Genomic DNA, 18,232 nt, shown 5'->3' on the forward strand with positions numbered 1-18,232 from the left:
GGTGGCCGCCACACCCCCTCCCGGCCACGCCCACATCCTCGCCCTGCCCCCCCCCCCCCCCCCCCCCCCCCCCCCCGGGGAGACCTTCAGGGATGAGGCCAGCTGCCTCTGGTCTGGAGGGACCACCAGGCCAGGCCAGGTCGCTGAAGCACCGCCGAACCGCCTCCTTGGGGCCAGCATGACCTCACGAGCTCCTGCCTGTGATCCTGCCTGTGACCCTTGCTGGGTCCCCATGTCCACTTTAGGGTCACTGAGGAGAGGCAAGGAAGGAGGCGCACCCCTGAGCCCCTGTGTCTCCCGCCCCCGCGGCCTGCACCAGGCTGGCACCGTCTGGCCCTCTTGGTTGCCCCCACTGGGGGTGGGTCCTGGGGGGCAGGGTCTAGCAGGAGGGGCGGGGCTGGGCAGAGGGGAGGGGAGCACGAAGGCACCGGGCATTGGGCGGCAAGTGCCGTGGGTGGCAGAGCAGGGGCCACGGGAAGTGACAACCAGGGAGGGGTGGGACTGGAATTTGCAGTCCCAAGTCACCCTGGCTGAGGGCTTCCCCCCCCCCCCGCCCCCCGCCCAGTGACAGCATTCACCGGTATGCTGCCCGCTGTCCCCTCTAAGGGTTCCAGGTCGTCTGGGGGAGGGAGACGGACCCATCCCCCTGCCTTCCACGTGAGTGCCGTGTGATGGCGCCTGAACTGCAGGACCTCACAGCTGGACGCAGGCAGGACCCAGGGAGCCCATCCTCTGTGGCCACAACCAGTGGCCAGGCGGGTGGCTGAGGGCAGGGCAGACAGCGAGCGGGCGCGGGCGGCCGCGGGGAGGCGGGAGTCCCCTGAGCACCTTCTGTGCACCAGGCACTGTTTCAAGCCCCGAAGCACACACGACAGTAAAATCCCACCTCTGTGCATTTTCTGCCGGTTTTCCTCCTGCTCCTGGGCTCCTCCCTGGGGTGTGCTCCCCGGGCCCAGCCCCTCCTCTCTGTGTGGGCTGCTCTGGGGGGGGGGGGCACTGAGGTGGGGGCGGGCACTGGGCCAGGCTGTAAGGAGGAGCAGAGAGGCACCAGCAGTCTACAAGGTCCCTTGGGCCCAGGAGTCCGGTTTGCTCACTGTCTTGGCCTTGAGGTCCCCACCACTAAGTGGCGTGGACCTCAAATAAGGCAAAGAAGATTGTGACCGGTGACCACATGGCCTGGCTGCACAGCCCAGCAGCTTGTGCTGAAGAGTTCACACCGGGGCAGAGGGCAGGCAGGGCAGGGTCCTGCTCTGTCCCTCACCCTGAGAGCACAAGCTGGCTGGTAGACTCAGGGTGGGCAGAGACCGACCCCTCACTCCTGAAACATGCACTGTCCCCGGCAGTGGGGAGGTCCCCGGGAGTGGGCGTGGTCCCGTCTGTGGGAGTAGGTGAGGTCCCCTGGAGTGGGTGTGGTCCCCTGGAGTGGGCGTGGTCCCCAGGAGAAGGCAAGTCCCCAGGAGTGGGCGTGGTCCTGTCCCCGGGAGTGGGTGAGGTCCCCTGGAATGGGCGTGGTCCTCTGGGTGGGCGTGGTCTCCCGGAGTGGGCGTGGTCCCCAGGAGAGGGCCTGTCCCCAGGAGTGGGCAGTTCCCGGGGCGGGGGCAGGCCAGGGTGTCTGTGGGGGTGAAGAAGGGGACAAGAAGCTGCCTCGGAGCACCAATGGCCCCAGTGTCAGGAGTCCAAGAGCCTAGGACACGGGGCATGAGGGTGTGCTTCTGGAAGCTGCTGCCAAGCATGGATAAGGAGGTGGTGTCTCCCTGCTTGAGTCCCTCCACAGATGTTCCCCTTGTCCTCTATTGTCTGGGCTAGGAGAGCCCCCTGCCTCTGCCTATGCTGCACCCCCACCTAGACTGCCATCCCTCCTTGCCGCTGGCTCGTGGCCCTTTCCAGAGAGCCCTCAATGATGCTGCCCCTGCACATCACACGTGCCAGGTCTTAAGGCTCTAGAATGTTCTGGAATTGGCTGGTGACATATTTGTTACCCCCTTCAGATCATGGCCCCTCGAGTGGCCCCGGTGCCCAGGAATGGCACGAGGCGGACACAAATCCCCCGAGGAGGATGGGATGAACCAGCACGGGAGTGAGGGGACCAGAGAACCAGGTCAAGGGGACAGCAGACACCCCAAGAGAGGCCCCGTGCTGACTGCCCCGTTTCATGGGGTGACTCTGGATGGTAGAGTGAGGGCACCTCCCAGGGTGGCATCGTGAGCCCCCACCCACCAGCACTTCTGCACCAGGAAGTCTCAGTGCCCATCGGACGAGGCTGGAGCATAGGCCTTGGCACCTCTGTTTGGAATGGGGCACACTCGACTTGCCCACTCTGGTCCCACCACGTCCCCTCTGCCCACATTGCCGTGGTCACCTGGACGCCGTGGCTGCTGATGGATGTTTCCATTTACCGTCTGGGCCTGGGGACCGAGGGCAGCTGATTCAGGGAGTGGGGCCAGGTCAAGTCCCTCATTGTGGCTTGGCATGCAAATGCCAGAAATTTCTGGACTGTCTGAGGAGGTGAACAGCTCTATGGGAAGAAGTGGGGTGATGACTGGCTGTGTGGATTTGTTACTAAAGACCCGCACCCACCACCCCAAGGCTCCGGAGCCTTTTCTCCATCTCTGAGATTTTCTGGGCCATGATCTCTTGGTGGCCCAGGAGACGTTCAAGGGCAGTGGGCCAGCCATGGACATGACTTAGGATTTTGAAGGGCTGCCCCTGCTCCCAGTGGGTGCCCAGACGAGAGGACACAGGGCACCCGGCTCCTCTGGGCCTTAGGCTCCCCACCTGTAAAGGGGTGAGAATACTTTCATTCACTGGATGCAGCAAGATAAGGTGTGCCAGGGCCCAGCACATCCTGGTCCCCACGGGCAGCAGAGGAGAAGTCTGAGTGGAGGACATTCAAGAAGGTTCTGCACAGTCTGAGAAGAAGCCCAACACCTCAGCTGGGCTGATCTGTAGCCTGACAGCAATTTGCCCTTTCTCTCTGGGCCTCTGCTCCCATCTCTAAGGTAGGAACACCTACAAGGGGATTGTGAATGCAGGAGGTGACTGACAGGGAACACACTGTGGACTCTTGTTCTAAGTATGGGAAAGGCATGGGCCCAGTTGTTCCCAAGAGTAAAGGACACCTGATGCAGTTAAGCTCTAGGAGTGAACAACATCACAGCAGGCTGCTCAGTGAAGGATGGACTGACAGACGGACAGATGGATGGATGGATGGATGGATGGATGGGAGGATTGATGGGTGGATGGATGTACGGATGGGTAGGTGGGTAGGTGGGTGGGTGGGCGGATGGATGGATGGATGGATGGATGGATGGGAGGATTGATGGGTGGATGGATGTACAGATGGGTAGGTGGGTAGGTGGGTGGGTGGGCGGATGGATGGATGGATGGATGGATGGATGGATGGATGGATGGACAGATAGGTAGGTGGGTGGGTAGGTGGGTGAGTGAATGAATTAATGCCTAGGTGGTTGGCTGGGTAAGAGGCTAGATAAGTGGATAGAAGGGAGAGTAGATGATTAGGTGGATGGATGGGGGGTTCATGGATGAGTGAATGAACGACTGACGTCCATGAATGAGAGAATGATTGTTTGCTGAGCCCAGGTGAGTGCCAGCTCTGTGGTGGACATGCTCCCACATATTATTTCACTTGGCCTCCCAGCTGTCCTGGAGGAAGACAGGTCTCAGGGCTCAGGTCCAGGGTCACATATGTGGCAGGGGTAAGACTGAGACCCAGGTCTCTGACTGCAAAGGCAGTGCGCTCTTGGCTGCACAAAGAGATTTATCAGGTCAAGGCCTCAACAAAACACCCAGGCACAAACCCGAGAAAGCAGGGCAAGACCGAGGTCCTGTCTGTGGGCGCCATGTCACTGGACAGCCTGGTCCTCACTCCTGGCTGATACCTCTTCCAGAAGGCTGCCTCTGACCCTCTTAGGCCCATAGCAAACGCGGTGAGAGCCACGGCCTCTCTCCTTGACTGTCTCCCCCTGGCCGGGAGCCCTGTGCCACAGGGGCCTGCCAGCACGCACAGCAGAGTCCCCGGGCTCTGTGCTCCCCGGGCTCCGAACACGTGATGAAAGGGACAGAGGAGGGATGTGGGGGTGGGCAGAGGCAGGCAGGCCCGGACGGCTTCCCAGAGCTCAGCCCGGGCTCACCCCGCCCAACTGGGCCGGGAGGGAGGACACGGCCCCCGGAGCCCTATCTCCCAGGGCCTCTTTCTGCTCTACCAGGGGTGGGGCAGGAGGGGTGTCTGACCTCCCAGCCCCTCCCGGTTTTTCCGGGGCCTAGACTGCCCATAGTAGGTGCTCAGTAAATGTTTGCTGACAGAAGGACTGAGCAAAAGACTCCCAGTGCTTCCCCACCACCCCAGCCCTCCGCCCTCTGGCCGGTCCCTCCTGCGAGCTCAGCCACGTGCCCCCGTCTCTCCCAGGCTTGCCTCCCTGGGAAAACAGTGGCACCGAAATCCCGACTCGGTTTCTACTCTGCTCCTCACCCCTCCTGACTCAGGGACACCCCCCCCCCCCCAGTGCTGCCCAGCGGCGCCCAGAGTAGGGACAGAAAACGTGAATACTAACGAGAGAGAAGCCCGTAACAATTTATTACCTGGCAGACGGCAGACTGGAGAAGACAATTTGATGGTCTTTGATGGAGGTCAAGAAACAGGAAGGCTGTTTTATTAACTTAATTGTTTCAGCGGCAGTAAAACGGGCGCGGGGGCGTGAATCTCCCGTCCTTCCGGAGGTGGCGGGTGGGGGGCCGGCAATTCTCTTTGCAGGGCAGCCGGGGATGGGGGCAGCTCTCTTTGCAGGGCAGCATCCTCCACGCGGTCAAAAGCCTGTGGCTGGGCCAGAGCGGAGGGTCCTGCACAGGGCACGGCTGGCCCAGCCCAGGAGGCCACAGGGTCGGCACCTCCGAGGGCGCAGGGCGGGTGGGGTGGGGGAACGAACCGAACCCCCAGCACGTTCCCCGCAGCCCCGGGCTCCTCCCTCTGATACCTCCCCTCACCTGGAGCCCTGGCCCCACTCTGTGGTCTTAATATCTGTTTAATTAAATAATGAGGTACAGTGAGAGCCCATGACCTCATTTTTGGAGCCACAAATAAGAGATTTACGGGTGCCCTCGTTAGAGCTGCTGGCAACAGGCATCTTCCTGAGCTAAGAGGAAGCCTCACACTCTGGGCTCACAGAAAAAAAGCCGTTTATTAAAATTATTGCCCCAGAGAAAGGGCAAAATGACGTATTTGAGTGGGAAGCAGGAGCGTGCGGTGGTGGGCTTGCCAGAGGAGTGGGAGGCGGCCCCAGGGACCCACCAGCCCCCCCACCAGCCTCGGCCGCCACGGCCCCTCAACCAGCCTCCTGCCGGGGAGGCCAGAGCTCCCCCAAAGACTGCGTGTCTCGCCATGTTTGTCACCCCCTCCCCGTGTCCGGCCGGGACCCCCACCCTTGCCCCCTGCAGCAGCGGGGCCCAAAGCAGAAAGCGGGACAGGGATGTGGCTGGCAGGGAAGGGGGAGGGAGAAGGGAAAGTGCCAGCCCACAACGACCAGGTGAGGGGGGCACTGATCCGGGGCCGATCAGTGGGCCGCCCCCACATGCTCATCTCCAGACTGGACTCCCCTCCTCCCGGAGGCCGAGTCCCTGCCTGTGCAGATCAGGTCCCTCGAAATAGGTCTCGAAGTGTATCCGCCTCCCTCCGCAGCCACCTCAGTGTCACCACACACAGCACCTCCTCCACTGGCTTGGGGGCCACAGGGGCCCCCTCACTGGTGGGGGCTCACACTGACTTTGGGGGTCACGTGCTCAAAAGTCCCCTGCAGCCTCCCTGACGGGGTCTATAAGCCACTGTACCCTTCCGGACCAGTTGCAAACAGTGCTGGCCTCGGGCCCCCAGAGCAGCTGATGCCCCCACGGCAACACCATGCACCGGGCCCGCCCAGCCCAGCGAGCCCACGGTTCACGTTTCAAGGTGGACCTCGTGACGATGGTTCTCAACACACGGGCCAGGCCGAGGCTTGCCTCTGTAGCGTGAGATGGCCTGGGTGCTTGACCGGGGGTGGGGGCATCACGTGAAGAGAGGGCCTCCGCGGGGTGTCCCCAGGAAATGTACTGTCCAAACTCAGACCCTGGAGAGTGAAGGGGTGTTACTGACGACTCTACCCAGACAACAGGTGCCTACCAGCTCCACCCCCGGCAAACCAGGACATGGGGTCCCCTAAGGGCCCAGAAGCCTCTGAGGTGGAGGAGAGAGCCCCTCACTGCCCGGGGCCGGCCGGAGAGGTGCTAACCCAGAAAAGCAGCAGGCGGGCTGTAGCCAGACAGGGACACCGCCTGGGACACGGCCTGGCCCACCTGGTAGCTTCCAGACGAGGGGACTGGCCCCAGCTGGGTAACCTCCCGACAAATGACAACAGCACAGTCCACCCCCTTTACTTCTCCCCTGAGCCCCCAGCCCATCACCTGTCTGCACTGGAGGGGGAGGGGGTCTGGCAGGCCCCAGACCTCTTACTTCCAACAGAACCTAAGGACCAGAGAAGGCCATGTCCGTCTTGGGTGGCCGAGCCCAGGCCGTCGGCCCTACTGTGGGGCTTCTCCTGAGCAGGCAGCCTGGTGACCTCCGTGCTCTGGTGTCCGGTTCTGGGGGGCCACGTCCACACAGGGGCCCTACATCAGTAGGTGGTCCCACAGTCAGATTCCCGAGGGCCTCGCCTTCCTGCCCAGGCTCCCTCTTGTCCATCCGAGGGTCCCTCAGTCAACTCAACTCAGGTTCCTAGGGTATCCAAAATCTCCCCGAGATTCTGCGTCTCCCAGAGATCCTGCTGCGGATCGGAGGTTCTCAGTCATCAGGAGTCACGGCCTGAAACAGTGAAGGGGTGTCACCTGCCCCCTGGACAAGGAGAGCTGCAGCGCCGGGGGACGGGGGACGCGGCTCCCTGGCCGGCTGCCCTGATGGGGAGGGGCGAGGAAGGAGCCCAGACAGATGCCAGAGCAGTACTGGGAAGGGCAGGGTGGGAGCAGCCCATGACCCCACCCGCTGGGCCTCAAGGGTCCTGTCCTGCTGGGTGGCCACCCCACCTGGGGGCCACTCCTGCCCTGCCACAGCCTCTTCACCCCTGGTCTGCCCACAGGGCACCGCTCCCAACTTCAGCGGGAGAACTCCCACACACCCTCCCGGGCCCCAGTTCTACGCCTGCCACTTCCACGAAGCCCTCTGTTCTCCAGGCTGCTTTCCCACAGGCCTCTCCTGCACCCCAAGCCCCGCTCCGAGGCTGAGCACCCCCTGCCTCGGGTGACACCGCGGGCTCTCGGACCCCTCATCCCGATCACCTCTGTCCCAGTGGCCAGGCGGCCCCCAGGGCCCGAAGAGCCTCGATAAAGACCTGAGAAATGAGTATGTGACCCACATCCTCAGCTACAGGCGCTGGGAGAGCCACCGTTCCTCACTTTGGGCACGTGAGACTGTCCTAGGCCCCGCTGGCTCCCAAGTCCATGTTGGCTCTGTGATGCTACCCGTCTTCTCTGCCGGGCGGTTAGCTGGGTCCCTAAACCTGGTCTGGCTCTTAGCTGTGCCCACTCGGCGTCCACTCCTCGGAGCCGGCTCCCTCTCCCTCCTGTCACCCCGTGGGTCTCTGGGACTGGAGGGTGGGGTGCACGCACAGCCTTGGGGACTGGGTGGCCAGAGCCGCACCTCCTGTCCTGTGGCTCCTAGCCAAGAACTTTCTTGGTTATGAGAACTGCTTCCCCCCCCCCCCCCCCGCCCTTGCCTCCCTGAATATCCCTCTGTGCCAGGCCCACATGGCATCCAGTAAGGAGAAGCTTGTCCCGGCCTCCCGGAAGTCCCCGGTCCAGATGGATAAGCACAGGTGTAGACATCCAGGACCCCAGTCCTCGAGCAGGGAGCACACCCAGCGTCAGGCTGGAGAGCGGGGAGTGGCCGGGGGAGGAGGCAATCCGCCCCTCCGGGGTCCTGCAGCACCGCGGGAGCCACCCCACCCCGCGCCCCCTGCCCTGAAGCGCCCTTCCCGGCGCTCCGTGGGAGACCTCTCATCTTGCTCCGCGTGCCTGACCCCCTGGAAACTGCTGGGGTGGGACAGAGGGGCACAGGTGGTGGGGGGCGCTGTCTGCGGAGGCGAGGACTTGGGCCCCCGCTGGGACAGGTGGCGGTAAGCGCACGCTGCCCCGTGTGGGTGCCTGCAAACAGCAGCCTGTCTCACTCCATCACGAGACGTGCTTCGTCACCAAAACGTAGAACACATTCTCTCAGGCGAGTTTACTGACAAAGGTCAATTTTAAATAAATCAGCGTGCCTGGAGGTTCCGCGCGGCCTGAAATGGCAGTGGCGGCACGGCGTCCTTCCTGGCTCCCAGAGGGACAAGCGGCCAGGAGCACAGCAGCGCTGGCCCTTGAGGCCACAAGCACGGCCGCGGCTGGCGCACTCCGGGGCCCCCCTCTGCGGGATGACGGGTTCCAGGGGCCGCAGCAAGACCTCTGCCGTGGCGTGGACCAGCTCAGGGCCTCGACCCCTGCTCTGCACAACGGGGACCACGCTGTCACCTCAGCCAGGGCCAGGGAGGCTGGAAGGTCCCGCTGCTGAGGGTCCCGGGCCTTCCGGTCCCTCCAGCCCTCATCTGCTGCTTTTACGTTTTCTTCTAACGTAGCACTTTAATTCCTGTGATGCATCTGTCGCTACTTTTGAGTTACCTCCTGGGCAGCCGCTCTCAGGCCGGCCAGAACGGACTTCAGATGTGCCCTTGCTCACTTCCTGCTGGAGACGGCAGCCCCACACCCCTTCCCGGTGTGACCATGAGACACAGCACACTGTAAACGCGATGAACTCAACGACACGGGGCCAAGACGCCCACCTTGTGCGATGGCATGCTTTTAAAGAAGCGGCCAGAGGAAAGGGTAGCGGCGGGGGGGGTGCCCCAACCGCAGAGATGTCCGAGGGTCAACTGGACACGGTCTCCTAGGTCTCCCATCAGGACAGAACGGTCTTCCCCAAGCTTCTTTTTGTTCTGAGTGGATTTGTACTGTCGGGGTCACTTGCTTTGAGCCTGAGGAACTTCAGTGTTTCTCAGAAGTTGGGTCCACTGGTACCAAACTCTCTCGGGTTTTGTGTATCTGCAAACGTCGTTCTCTCTCTTTATTCGGAAAGACAGTTTTGGTGGACGCAGGAGTCTTGGCTGTGGGTTCTCTTCGAGCACTCGGACGATGCCGTCCCCGCGCCTGGGGTCAGCTGCCAGCCTCGTGGGGCGCTCTCGTGACCAGGGAGGGCTTTCCCGGACTCTGGATCGTAGCGTTGGTCCCACTGGAGCTCACCGAGCCGGCTGGACTTGTCGGTGGACGTTTCCTGATAAACCTGGGGATTTTCAGCCACTGTTTCTTTGCGTATTCTTTCCCTTCTGTCTCCTGCCCTCCCCGTCCTGCGGCTCCGATGATGCACATGGGTGTCCCTGTTTCTCCGAGACTGTTTGCTCCTTTCCCGTCACTGTCTTTGCGTTGTGTGATCTGTCGGTCTCTAGGTCAAGATCATGGATCTTCTTCTGCCAGCTCATGGCTACTGTTGAGCCCCTCTAGCGAACCTTCCATCGTGCTTGCTGTATTTTACAACTCCAGAATTTCCACTTGGTTCTTTTACTTTTAATTCTGATCTTTTCATTGGTTCCATTAGTTGCGTCGCTGTGATGGCACCTTCCTTCACTACTTTCCCTTCCCTGTTTGATGCTGGTTTTCTTTCCTCTGACTGTATCTACGGCGGCCACTTTCAAGTCCCCTCCTGCTCAATCTAACTCACACACTGCCAGTTCTGGGGCCTACTTTGTTTCCTGGGGTCTGGGCCACACGGGCCGTTTCCTTGCACGTCCAGGTAGGAGACTAGTCGTTTTAGGTAATGTGCTGTAGCAGTTCCGGGCACGGGCCACCCAGGCCGGATCGTGTCACCAGTCCCATCTCGGGGGCGGTGGGGCGGCCTCCCCCAACAGCTTCTGCTCCAGCCTCCCGCTGCTGGCCAGGGGCGCAGCCCTGGGCTCGCCCACAGTCACCCTGGGAGGACAGCGGCTCCGGCTGTCTTCCCTGCCCCTGAGCTCCTCTCCCTGCCGGCCGAGTGCTCTGCTGTCTTCATTACTGACGCCCTGGGCGTAGAGGGCTTCACTGACTAATCCAACCAAATTTGGCTCCTTTGAAAGAACAGCTCCTGAGATCGGTGTCTGAGATTGTCCCTGACCAGCCTACAGTTCAGCCTGTGTCCCCAGTCGATCCACCGCTCCTCCCACGTGCTGTTCTCTGCGAGCTCCACTTTCCACAAGCACCCTTGAACCTCACCCTCTGTGCAAACGCAGTCAGTCCTTTTGTGGAAGGCCTGGGCCCCGGGGGTGGGTGGGTGGGTGGGTGGGGACAGCAACTCCAGCCCTCTGGGCCTGCTGCAGTGCGGGGTCCCCGCCCCACGAGTGCAGGCCCACACACTGCCCGCCCCCATCCTCCACACCCCGGGCCCTCCTGACACAGCAGCCCTCCATGGCCTTGGGGAGCAGGGCCGAGGCCCAGAGTGGGTGGCGGGGGTGGGGGTGAGGAGAACTGGCCCCGGCTTTCCCGGGCTGCTCCCCAGCATGGGCCCTTGCGTCCTCCACAACTGCAGGCCCAGATGCCCCTGGGACCCGGCCCAAGGGACGGGAGCAGAAGGGATGTGTGCCAGCTGAGGGAATTCTTGGAGGAGGTGCTACACTTCCTGCTCCCGGTGGCTGGAAGCAGACACCAGGATGGGGACTGGAAGGACAGTCTTGACGCGAAACGGGAGCCACGTGTGACAAATGGCAGAGGAGCCTGGCTGCACGCACGTGGCCGCCTCACTGCCCTGGATCCCCCTCCTGGACTTGCTGGGCGGGGCTGAAGCAGGCAGGACCTCTGTTCTCTTTACCGCCCTCATGGACCCCCTAACGCCCCCACCGAGCCACCCTCCACCCCTCACCTGTGTTCCGGCCTCCCCAACTTCCGGCCCTTCTCGGGAAACCTGTGCTCTCTGAAGGCAGGACAGGGGCCTTGTCTGATCACCCGCCGGCCCCAGGCTGAGCACGACGCCCAGCACAGGGCGGGCACTTAACACACGTCACGCCTGTGAACAGACCGTCAGCATGCTCCCACGCCAAGAGAGCCCGCCACAGCTGGCACCCGGGGCACCTCCTCCCCAGAGATGCTCAGGCGGGCCCTCGGAGGCAGCATGGGTGGGTCCCGTTCGCCCCAAATTCTGCTTCCCCCGCGGCACGGGCTGCCAGGAAAGGACACGGTCTGCATCTCTGCGTACCCCCGCCTCCAACCCCATCCCTCCAGAACCACGTCTGACTGCCGTGGCCCCGGGCTGCCTTCTGGCCCAGGTGGGACTAAGCAGAAGAGGTGCAGGCTGGGCCAGCAGGAGAAGATGGCCAGGGCTCCGGGCCAGGGCTCGCAGGGGACGGGGAGCCCAGGCTTCCTGCCTCAGCAGCAACTGGGGGGGGAAGGAAGGGGGGACTGGTTCTACCCTGTTCCAATTTCCCATCCAGTCTCATAGGGTTCCACCCAGCAACGTTTGGGAAAAAAGATTCTGAGGCTAAAACGTTCTGACCACCGAGCCTGAAGCTGGGCAAGGAGGGATGATGAGCAAGCAGCTGGGAGGGCCCTCGGAGGACAGGTGGGCGTGGAGGCCTGTGCGAGCCCTCGCACGTGGCCATGTACCTCGGTCTGCGGTCCAGGGAAGCTTGCTCGCCAGAGGCCTGCCTGTCCTGCTCCGCCCAGAACCTCCGAGCAGCGCGGCGCCGTGGCTGGTTCTGGAAGGAGCCCCTGGAGGACAGACACCCCCCCCCCCAAAGGCCATCTGGTGACGAGCATTTATCGTTAGGTTCCAAAACGGCCAGGACGGGGGCAGGTGGTGAGGGCGCTGAGAGAATCCACGGCCTGGGGTCTAGGGTCCGACGGGGACAAGGCATCCACGGGGGACCTAGGAGGCGGCCAGGAACCCCATCTGCTCTCCCCTCCCTCACGACACCGCCCGGCAAAGTCGAGAACCACGCCAGGCTGTGCGGGGAGAGCTTCTCAGGACGTCCGTCCGCCTCCCCGCTGCCCGTCGCCACTGCCGAGGGCAGCGGTCCGGTGAGTCCCGACACCTAAGTTCCCTCCAGGCCGCGAGCAGCTGCGATCCGACAGCAGCGGCCCCGACACACACGAAGGCGAGGACGCGACAGCGACAGAGCCCTGCCTGGAGCCATCCGGCCCTAGGACTCGGCGACGACTCTTAAAAAGGCCCGTGCTTCGTTCACCATCTTCACACGTGCACAGAAAGCACGCACGGCCCACGTGCTGCCCCACGGCGGCAGCGGCCGCCTCCCGTGTTCAGAAAGACGTGACAGCACCGGGGGGACCGGCCGCACGCCAAGCACCGTTCCCGCGGCTCCCGGAGGGACACACGGCAAACGGAGGAAGGAAAACGTCGCACCAGCTCGGCCACCAGGCCGTGACTCCAGGGGCACGGAGGTGGGGGGACACGTGGGGAGGGGAGCACGGCCGGCAAGGGGCCGCAGCGGTGCCGGCGAGGCCGGAAGCATCCAGGACACACGGGAGGGACCGCGTCTTCCCCCGGCCAGGTGGTGCCGCCGGCTCCTGCCCGCACGCGGCACAGAGGTGGGAAGGGCCGACCGCAGGAGTTCAAGCATCGCTAGAAACCTAAGCAGCTCGGTCCAGCGCCGGGTCACGCGTGCGCAAACCTCAGCCTCATTTCCGAGCGCCTCCTCAGGATTCGTCAGCGTGAAGGCGGGAAGCGCGGAATCCCCGGGAGCGAATGGTGAACTTGGAGCCCGGACACCAGACCTGCCGGCAGTGCGCCATGGGCCCCTCGGGGCAGCGGGCAGCCCGGGGGGACGGTCCTGCCCGCCTGTGGGAAGTGACTCCGTCACGCCAGCGCAGCGTGCGGCCCCCACGCCCTGGGGTCCCAGGAGGAACGCGCGGGAGGCCGGGGCGGCTGAGTGAGCCTGCGGCTCAGCGGGGTGATGACGTGTGCCTTCGAAGCCGCAGGCGACGGCTCTGCCGACTCACGGTCAGAAGCGGAGTCCCAGCCGTCGCGCCCACCTGACGCGGGGATGGCGGCCACACGGCAGACCCGGGCCCGAGGGGACGGATGGGCAGGCCGTGGGTGACGCCGACCCGGTCCACTGGCCGCAGGTACTGCCATCGCTTGGCCCGAGGACCGGCTTTTCTCCTCCCGGACGCACAGACGTCTCCACCCGCACACACAGCAGGGCTCAGCCAGCGCGCACGAGGCCAGAATCCGCCCGGCACGGTCCTGGGCTCCGGTCACAGGATGTTCCGCTAGGCTATCGGTCTGGCGGACCCTTCCAGAAGGGCTCCTCACGTTCACGCGCCAGAAAACACGACAGGCCCGCGACGAACCAGAACACGCGGGATGGGCCGCCCCAAGTCGCCGAGACCCCACGCCGGGCGCCCAGCCTCCTGGGCGAGCTCTGCCCGGCTCTGCGGCGCCCCCAGCCATCAGTCCTCGGCCGCCGCGGACGAGCAGGGCAGAGGGGAGAGCTCCTGGGGGGCCTCGAGCTTGACCGCGGCCCTGAGGGCCACGCGCCGCCACTTCGCCTGCCGCTGCCTCGCGAACACCGAGCGCAGCGCGCGCAGCTGCCCCACCTCCTGCGCCGTGAAGCAGGGCTGTCCCTCGGCGAAGCGGACGACAGAGTCAAAGGCCGAGGCCGCCTGCTCCCAGGCCGCCTCGTCGCCGTCCTTCTCCACCTGGTCCGGGCCCCCCGCGGACGGGGCCAGGCCCTCCCCGGCCTCGCATCCCAGCCCATCTCCCTCGGCGGCCGCGCCCCGGTGAAGCCGGCTGCCGGGGCGGGCCGGGGCCTCTCTCCCGAGCTCCGGGATGTGCGCGAAAGTTTGGTCGTGAGGCTTTGTTGGGAGACGCTCCGGCTCCTCCTCGGAAGACGAGCCTTCGGCGAACGTGGCCGCGGGCCACAGCTTCCTCCAGGCCCGGCTGAAGACGTGGCGGGGCACCGCGCTCCAGGCGCAGGCCACGCTGACGATGGCGTCGTTCATGCTGTAACGGGGGTGACGGCCCTGCGGCGTGGCGGGGGGGTTGATGAAATTCCTCAGGAAATCTCTCCGAATGCCCTGGTCCATGGGCTGGATGGAGGCGGTGGCGCCCGCGGGCAGGAAGACGGTGAGGACGTTGTCGGAAACCAGCTGGGACTCCCGCGGGCGCGCCCGGGCGCCGTCCAGCAGGAGGATGGCCTTGCCGTCCTCGGGCAGGCCCACCGCTCGGAAGTGCTCCCTCACCGAGGGAACAAAGATGTGATGGAACCAGTCGGAAAAGATCTCCTTGTCCACCCAGGCGTTGCCCTGGGCCTTGTACGCCACCGGCAGGTGCTGGATGCCCCGGAAGGCCCTGGGGCCGCCGCGCTTCCCGATCACCAGGGGTTTGATCTTGTGCGAGCCGGTGGCGTTGGCGCACACGAGGACGGTCAGCCTGTCCTTGTTCTGCTTGACGCCGGGCGCCGTCCCGCCTTCCGGGCTGGCAGTCGGCGGGCACCGCCAGAGAAGGCCGGTCTCGTCAGCATTGTACACCTGCTCCGGGGACAGGCCGTGCTCGGCGGTCAGGCTCCGGAAAAAGCCACAGAACTGCTCTGCCGCCCGGTGGTCGGCCGCTTGCTTTTCGCCGGACGCGTCCAGCTTCTTGATGCCGTGCCTGGCCTTGAAACGCCACAGCCACCCGCCGGAGAACACGCAGGGCTCCGTCAGGCGCATCTGCTCGTAGAAGTCCTTGGCCTTCTCGATGAGCATGGGGCCCGACACGGGCACGCCCTCGGCGCGCTTCCCCAGGAACCACTCGTACAGGACGCGGTCCAGGTGTTCCAGCTTGGGCGTGTGCAGGGTGCGTCGCTGCTCCAGGGCCTTGTTGGAATCCGAGCTGGCAAAGAACCGAAGCAGCTGCGCCTTGTGGGCCTTGATGTCGTACAGGGTGGACATACCCACGTTGTACTCCTGCATCAGGACCTTCCTGCTCTCCCCCTTCTCCAGGCGCGTGCAGATGTCGATCTTCTCCTTCAGGGTCAGCACCACCCTCTTGCGCTTCTCCCCCGGGCTCCTGCCGGCAGCCTGCTTGGAGGCCATGCGGAGGCCGGCTTGTCCCCGGTGGCTGGGGAGACACTCGCCGTGGGGCCTGGCCGACTTCTTGCCTCTCCCGCCCCTTTCCTCTGCTCCCGCCCCTGCCTGCCCCGTCCCTCTGACCCCGGGGGCCACCGTGAGCCTCCGCCGCTCCTCTGTTCCTCCCTGCGGCGTCAGCTGCGCCTCGGCTTCCGGGCTCCTAGCGACGCCGGCGGCTCCCGCTGCTCTCCGCAGGAGACGACCGGTGTCACACCGCCCCTACTCGTCCACACTGTTGGAACCTGTGGCCTTCTCTCAGGGGGACAACGGCAGCCCCTCCCTTCAAACATGGACCACAGAGTAGAGGGGTCCTGGGAGCCGGTTTCTGCTTAATCGAGGCTGTACCGCCTGTGCTGGGGACACCCCTCTGGGCTCACGGCACGGTCCCACATGCCTCGCTTTAGGAACTGGAAAGCAGAACAAGGGGAGAAAGAACGTTACTGACCACGCGCCTGGGCCACCTGCACACACGCCCCCGTTAGTTTAGACCCGCTGGGAAGCTGCAGCGGAAACCAAAGTGTGGTAGGGGAGACCAGCACGTGAGCTGGCCCAGGTGGCGTGGCACCGGGAAGGCCGCCCCGCCGGGTGCGCTGGCTCTTCCCGGCCCTACCAAGTGACAAGTGACCTCTCGGCCATCACAGCTCCTTCAGGCCAGACAACTCCACTCTTTCCTAACATCTGCCCAAACACCCCAGCCCTCCCTGCCTCGCGGAGCAGACTGGCGGGGCGGAGTAGAAGCATCCCTGCTGGACCCTTCGAGATTACCCACCACACTTCACCTGCGAAGACACTGACATCCTCCAGCCTGCGAGGAGTAGAGAGCTGGTGCCCTGATACCGACCGGCCCGCTAGCTGACGCAGCACAGTGTCTGCCGGGAGGGTCCCCTCACTTCCTTCATGACTTGGTCACGTGGCCCTCACTCCCCTCCCCAGCTACAGCCTGCTCGCTGTCCCACGACAAAAGACAGGCAGTACTCACCACGGGCTTCTAGCAACTCCCCACCCCACCTCTCACCCAAGCCCTTATTTTGGCCGTGTCTTCCCACAGATATGCAGACCGTGAGGCCAAAGACTAGCCTATGCGGAGCATAAAAACATAGCCCTTTGAGCTCAAACTCTAGGCACATCACCAGCCAGCTCTGGGTGTGTCCCTTCCCCCTTCTGGGTCAGTCTCCTGGTCTGCAAAGTGAGGGTGCTGCTCCTTTACGGATCCTACCCTTATCCTAGTTACTGGGAATGACAGTGTGAGAGCGGATTGCTTGGACCTAGACCGGGGGAAGTAAAAGGCCACTACCCACCCCTAAGAGAGTTCCATATGACAGCACCCCAGGAAGGAGGAGCCTGGAACCTGACAGGAACTAACTCTAAGCACAGCAGGGAGAAGAGGGGGGAGGAGGAGGAGGAGGAGGAGGAGGAGGAGGAGGAGCAGCAGCAGCTGGGACTGTGGAAAAGGCCTCCTGGAGGAGGCTCAGCGCCTGAAATGGGGCCATTAGGGACGTTTCCTGTGGTGCACATGCAGGTGTGTGCAGAGTAACATAAGGTAGCTGAGGACACTGTGGACCAGCCTGCGAGGCAAAACTCCCTTTACAATTGAAAGGCAGATACTCCGATATTCTGAAACAACTTCTCAAACCAAAGGGTAACCTAATACGGAGAGAGAATGGGGTGGGGTGGGGGTGTAGCCTTGTGAATTCAAAGTAAGCACACGAACGTGCGCGTAAACATCTTATCCTCCTGTGCCCAAAGGATAGAGAAGAAGCTGGGGAGAGGGCATAAGGGGCCAGAGACGGGGCCGCGGGGCGGGGGGGGAGCACCTGTCCTTAGAAAAGAGCCGCAGAGATTCAGGAGAAAAAGCGAGCAACCGCCTTCCCCTGGGAGCAGCCGTAGCGTGCAGGGGCAGGAAGGGCCGGGACCGCAGAAACGCGGGGCGCGGCGCAGGGTTGGGGGTGGGGGGTCTGCGCGGCGCAGGGGCCACACCCGGGGCGCCCGCGGGAACCCGGAGCCGAGGGGCAGTCGGGTTTGAGGACACGCCTGCTTTGAGAGCGTCTCTCTCCCGGGACCACGTTTGGGGTGGAAGCTCAGTCCCGGGCACGGGAACAACCCAAACAGGGAAAACCGAAAAAAGTGCAAGTCTGCGCCGGGGGGCGGGGCGCCCGTGGCCGATGCTTTCCTCGAGCGGGGTCCCGGGGGTCTGCGAGGGGCGGCCCCGCGGCGGGGCTGGGACGGGAGGAGCCTCCGCCCGGGGAGCACGGACTGCGCGGCGCCCCCGCCCACCTCCCGGCCCCCCGGTCCCCCGGCCCCCCGGTCCCGCTCACCTGCAAACCCTGGCCGCCGCCACCGCCGGAAGTGCCGCCTCTCCCCGCGCCGCCGGTCCGCGCCTGGCCGCCTTCCCCCAGCCACTTCCGGGACGCTCTAGGCAGCCTGGAGGACTGACTGGGCCTCTCGCTGGCCTTGCGGGCCGGTGCGGAGCCGGTGGGTGGGGCGCGAGGCGGCCTCTCCCCGGGCACCCGTGGGGTGGGCGCGGGGGCGTTGGAGGCTCGAGTTTCGCGCGAGTGGAGCCCTGCGCTGAAGGACGTGGGGGCCCTTGCAGTCCCGGCCAGGGTTGGCGGGAGGACGGTGACGCAGCCCCCCCTCCCTCGGTGAAATCCAGGGGCCGGCGAGGTTTCCTTCCCACTCGGCCTCTTGCTGAGCTGGCGCCTCATCCGCACCTAATTTGCAGGGGTTGCGTGTTGATGTTTGAGACTTTAGAGCTGATGAGACTCATACTTGACCTGATGCAGTCAGAGGAGTTGAGACTTTGGGAGGCCCTTGGGATGTGGTGAATGTGCTCTGCGTGCGGGACAAATGTGAGCCTTTGGGGACCAGAGGGCAGCCGTGGCGGCTGAATAAAGCACCGCCCCAGCCACCACCACCGCCCCTTGCCCCACACCCTCATCCCCCACCCCATGAGCACGTGACCTCAGGGGCTTTGCTTATGCGATTAAGATTCTTGAGATGGGGAGATTATCCTGATTATCGCAGGGACAGGGGTGGGGGACTGGGGGAGGGGTGCAGTGTAATCACAGGGTCCCTA

At 64.1% G+C, this 18,232-nt stretch overlaps 1 protein-coding gene and 1 long non-coding RNA gene across 2 annotated transcripts; both read right to left on the reverse strand.

Moving 5' to 3' along the window:
* Positions 1 to 4,571: 4,571 nt before the first annotated feature.
* Positions 4,572 to 11,408, reverse strand: LOC128775295 (uncharacterized). Its single transcript, XR_008419919.1, has 2 exons — positions 6,572 to 11,408; positions 4,572 to 6,116 (listed from the first exon to the last, which is right to left on the reverse strand). It is a non-coding gene; the product is annotated as an uncharacterized LOC128775295 (long non-coding RNA).
* A 1,590-nt stretch (positions 11,409 to 12,998) lies between these two features.
* Positions 12,999 to 17,564, reverse strand: JRK (Jrk helix-turn-helix protein). The gene is made up of 2 exons (XM_019459707.2): positions 17,475 to 17,564; positions 12,999 to 15,566 (listed from the first exon to the last, which is right to left on the reverse strand). Exon 2 carries the CDS (start codon positions 15,124 to 15,126, stop codon positions 13,501 to 13,503), a length of 1,626 nt encoding a protein of 541 aa, XP_019315252.1. The 5' UTR covers positions 15,127 to 15,566; positions 17,475 to 17,564; the 3' UTR covers positions 12,999 to 13,500.
* Between the last annotated feature and the right edge of the window lie 668 nt (positions 17,565 to 18,232).

Source organism: Panthera pardus, unplaced genomic scaffold, assembly GCF_024362965.1.
Source record: "Panthera pardus isolate Hobbes unplaced genomic scaffold, ASM2436296v1 HiC_scaffold_7, whole genome shotgun sequence".
Taxonomy (NCBI): Eukaryota; Metazoa; Chordata; class Mammalia; order Carnivora; family Felidae; genus Panthera; species Panthera pardus.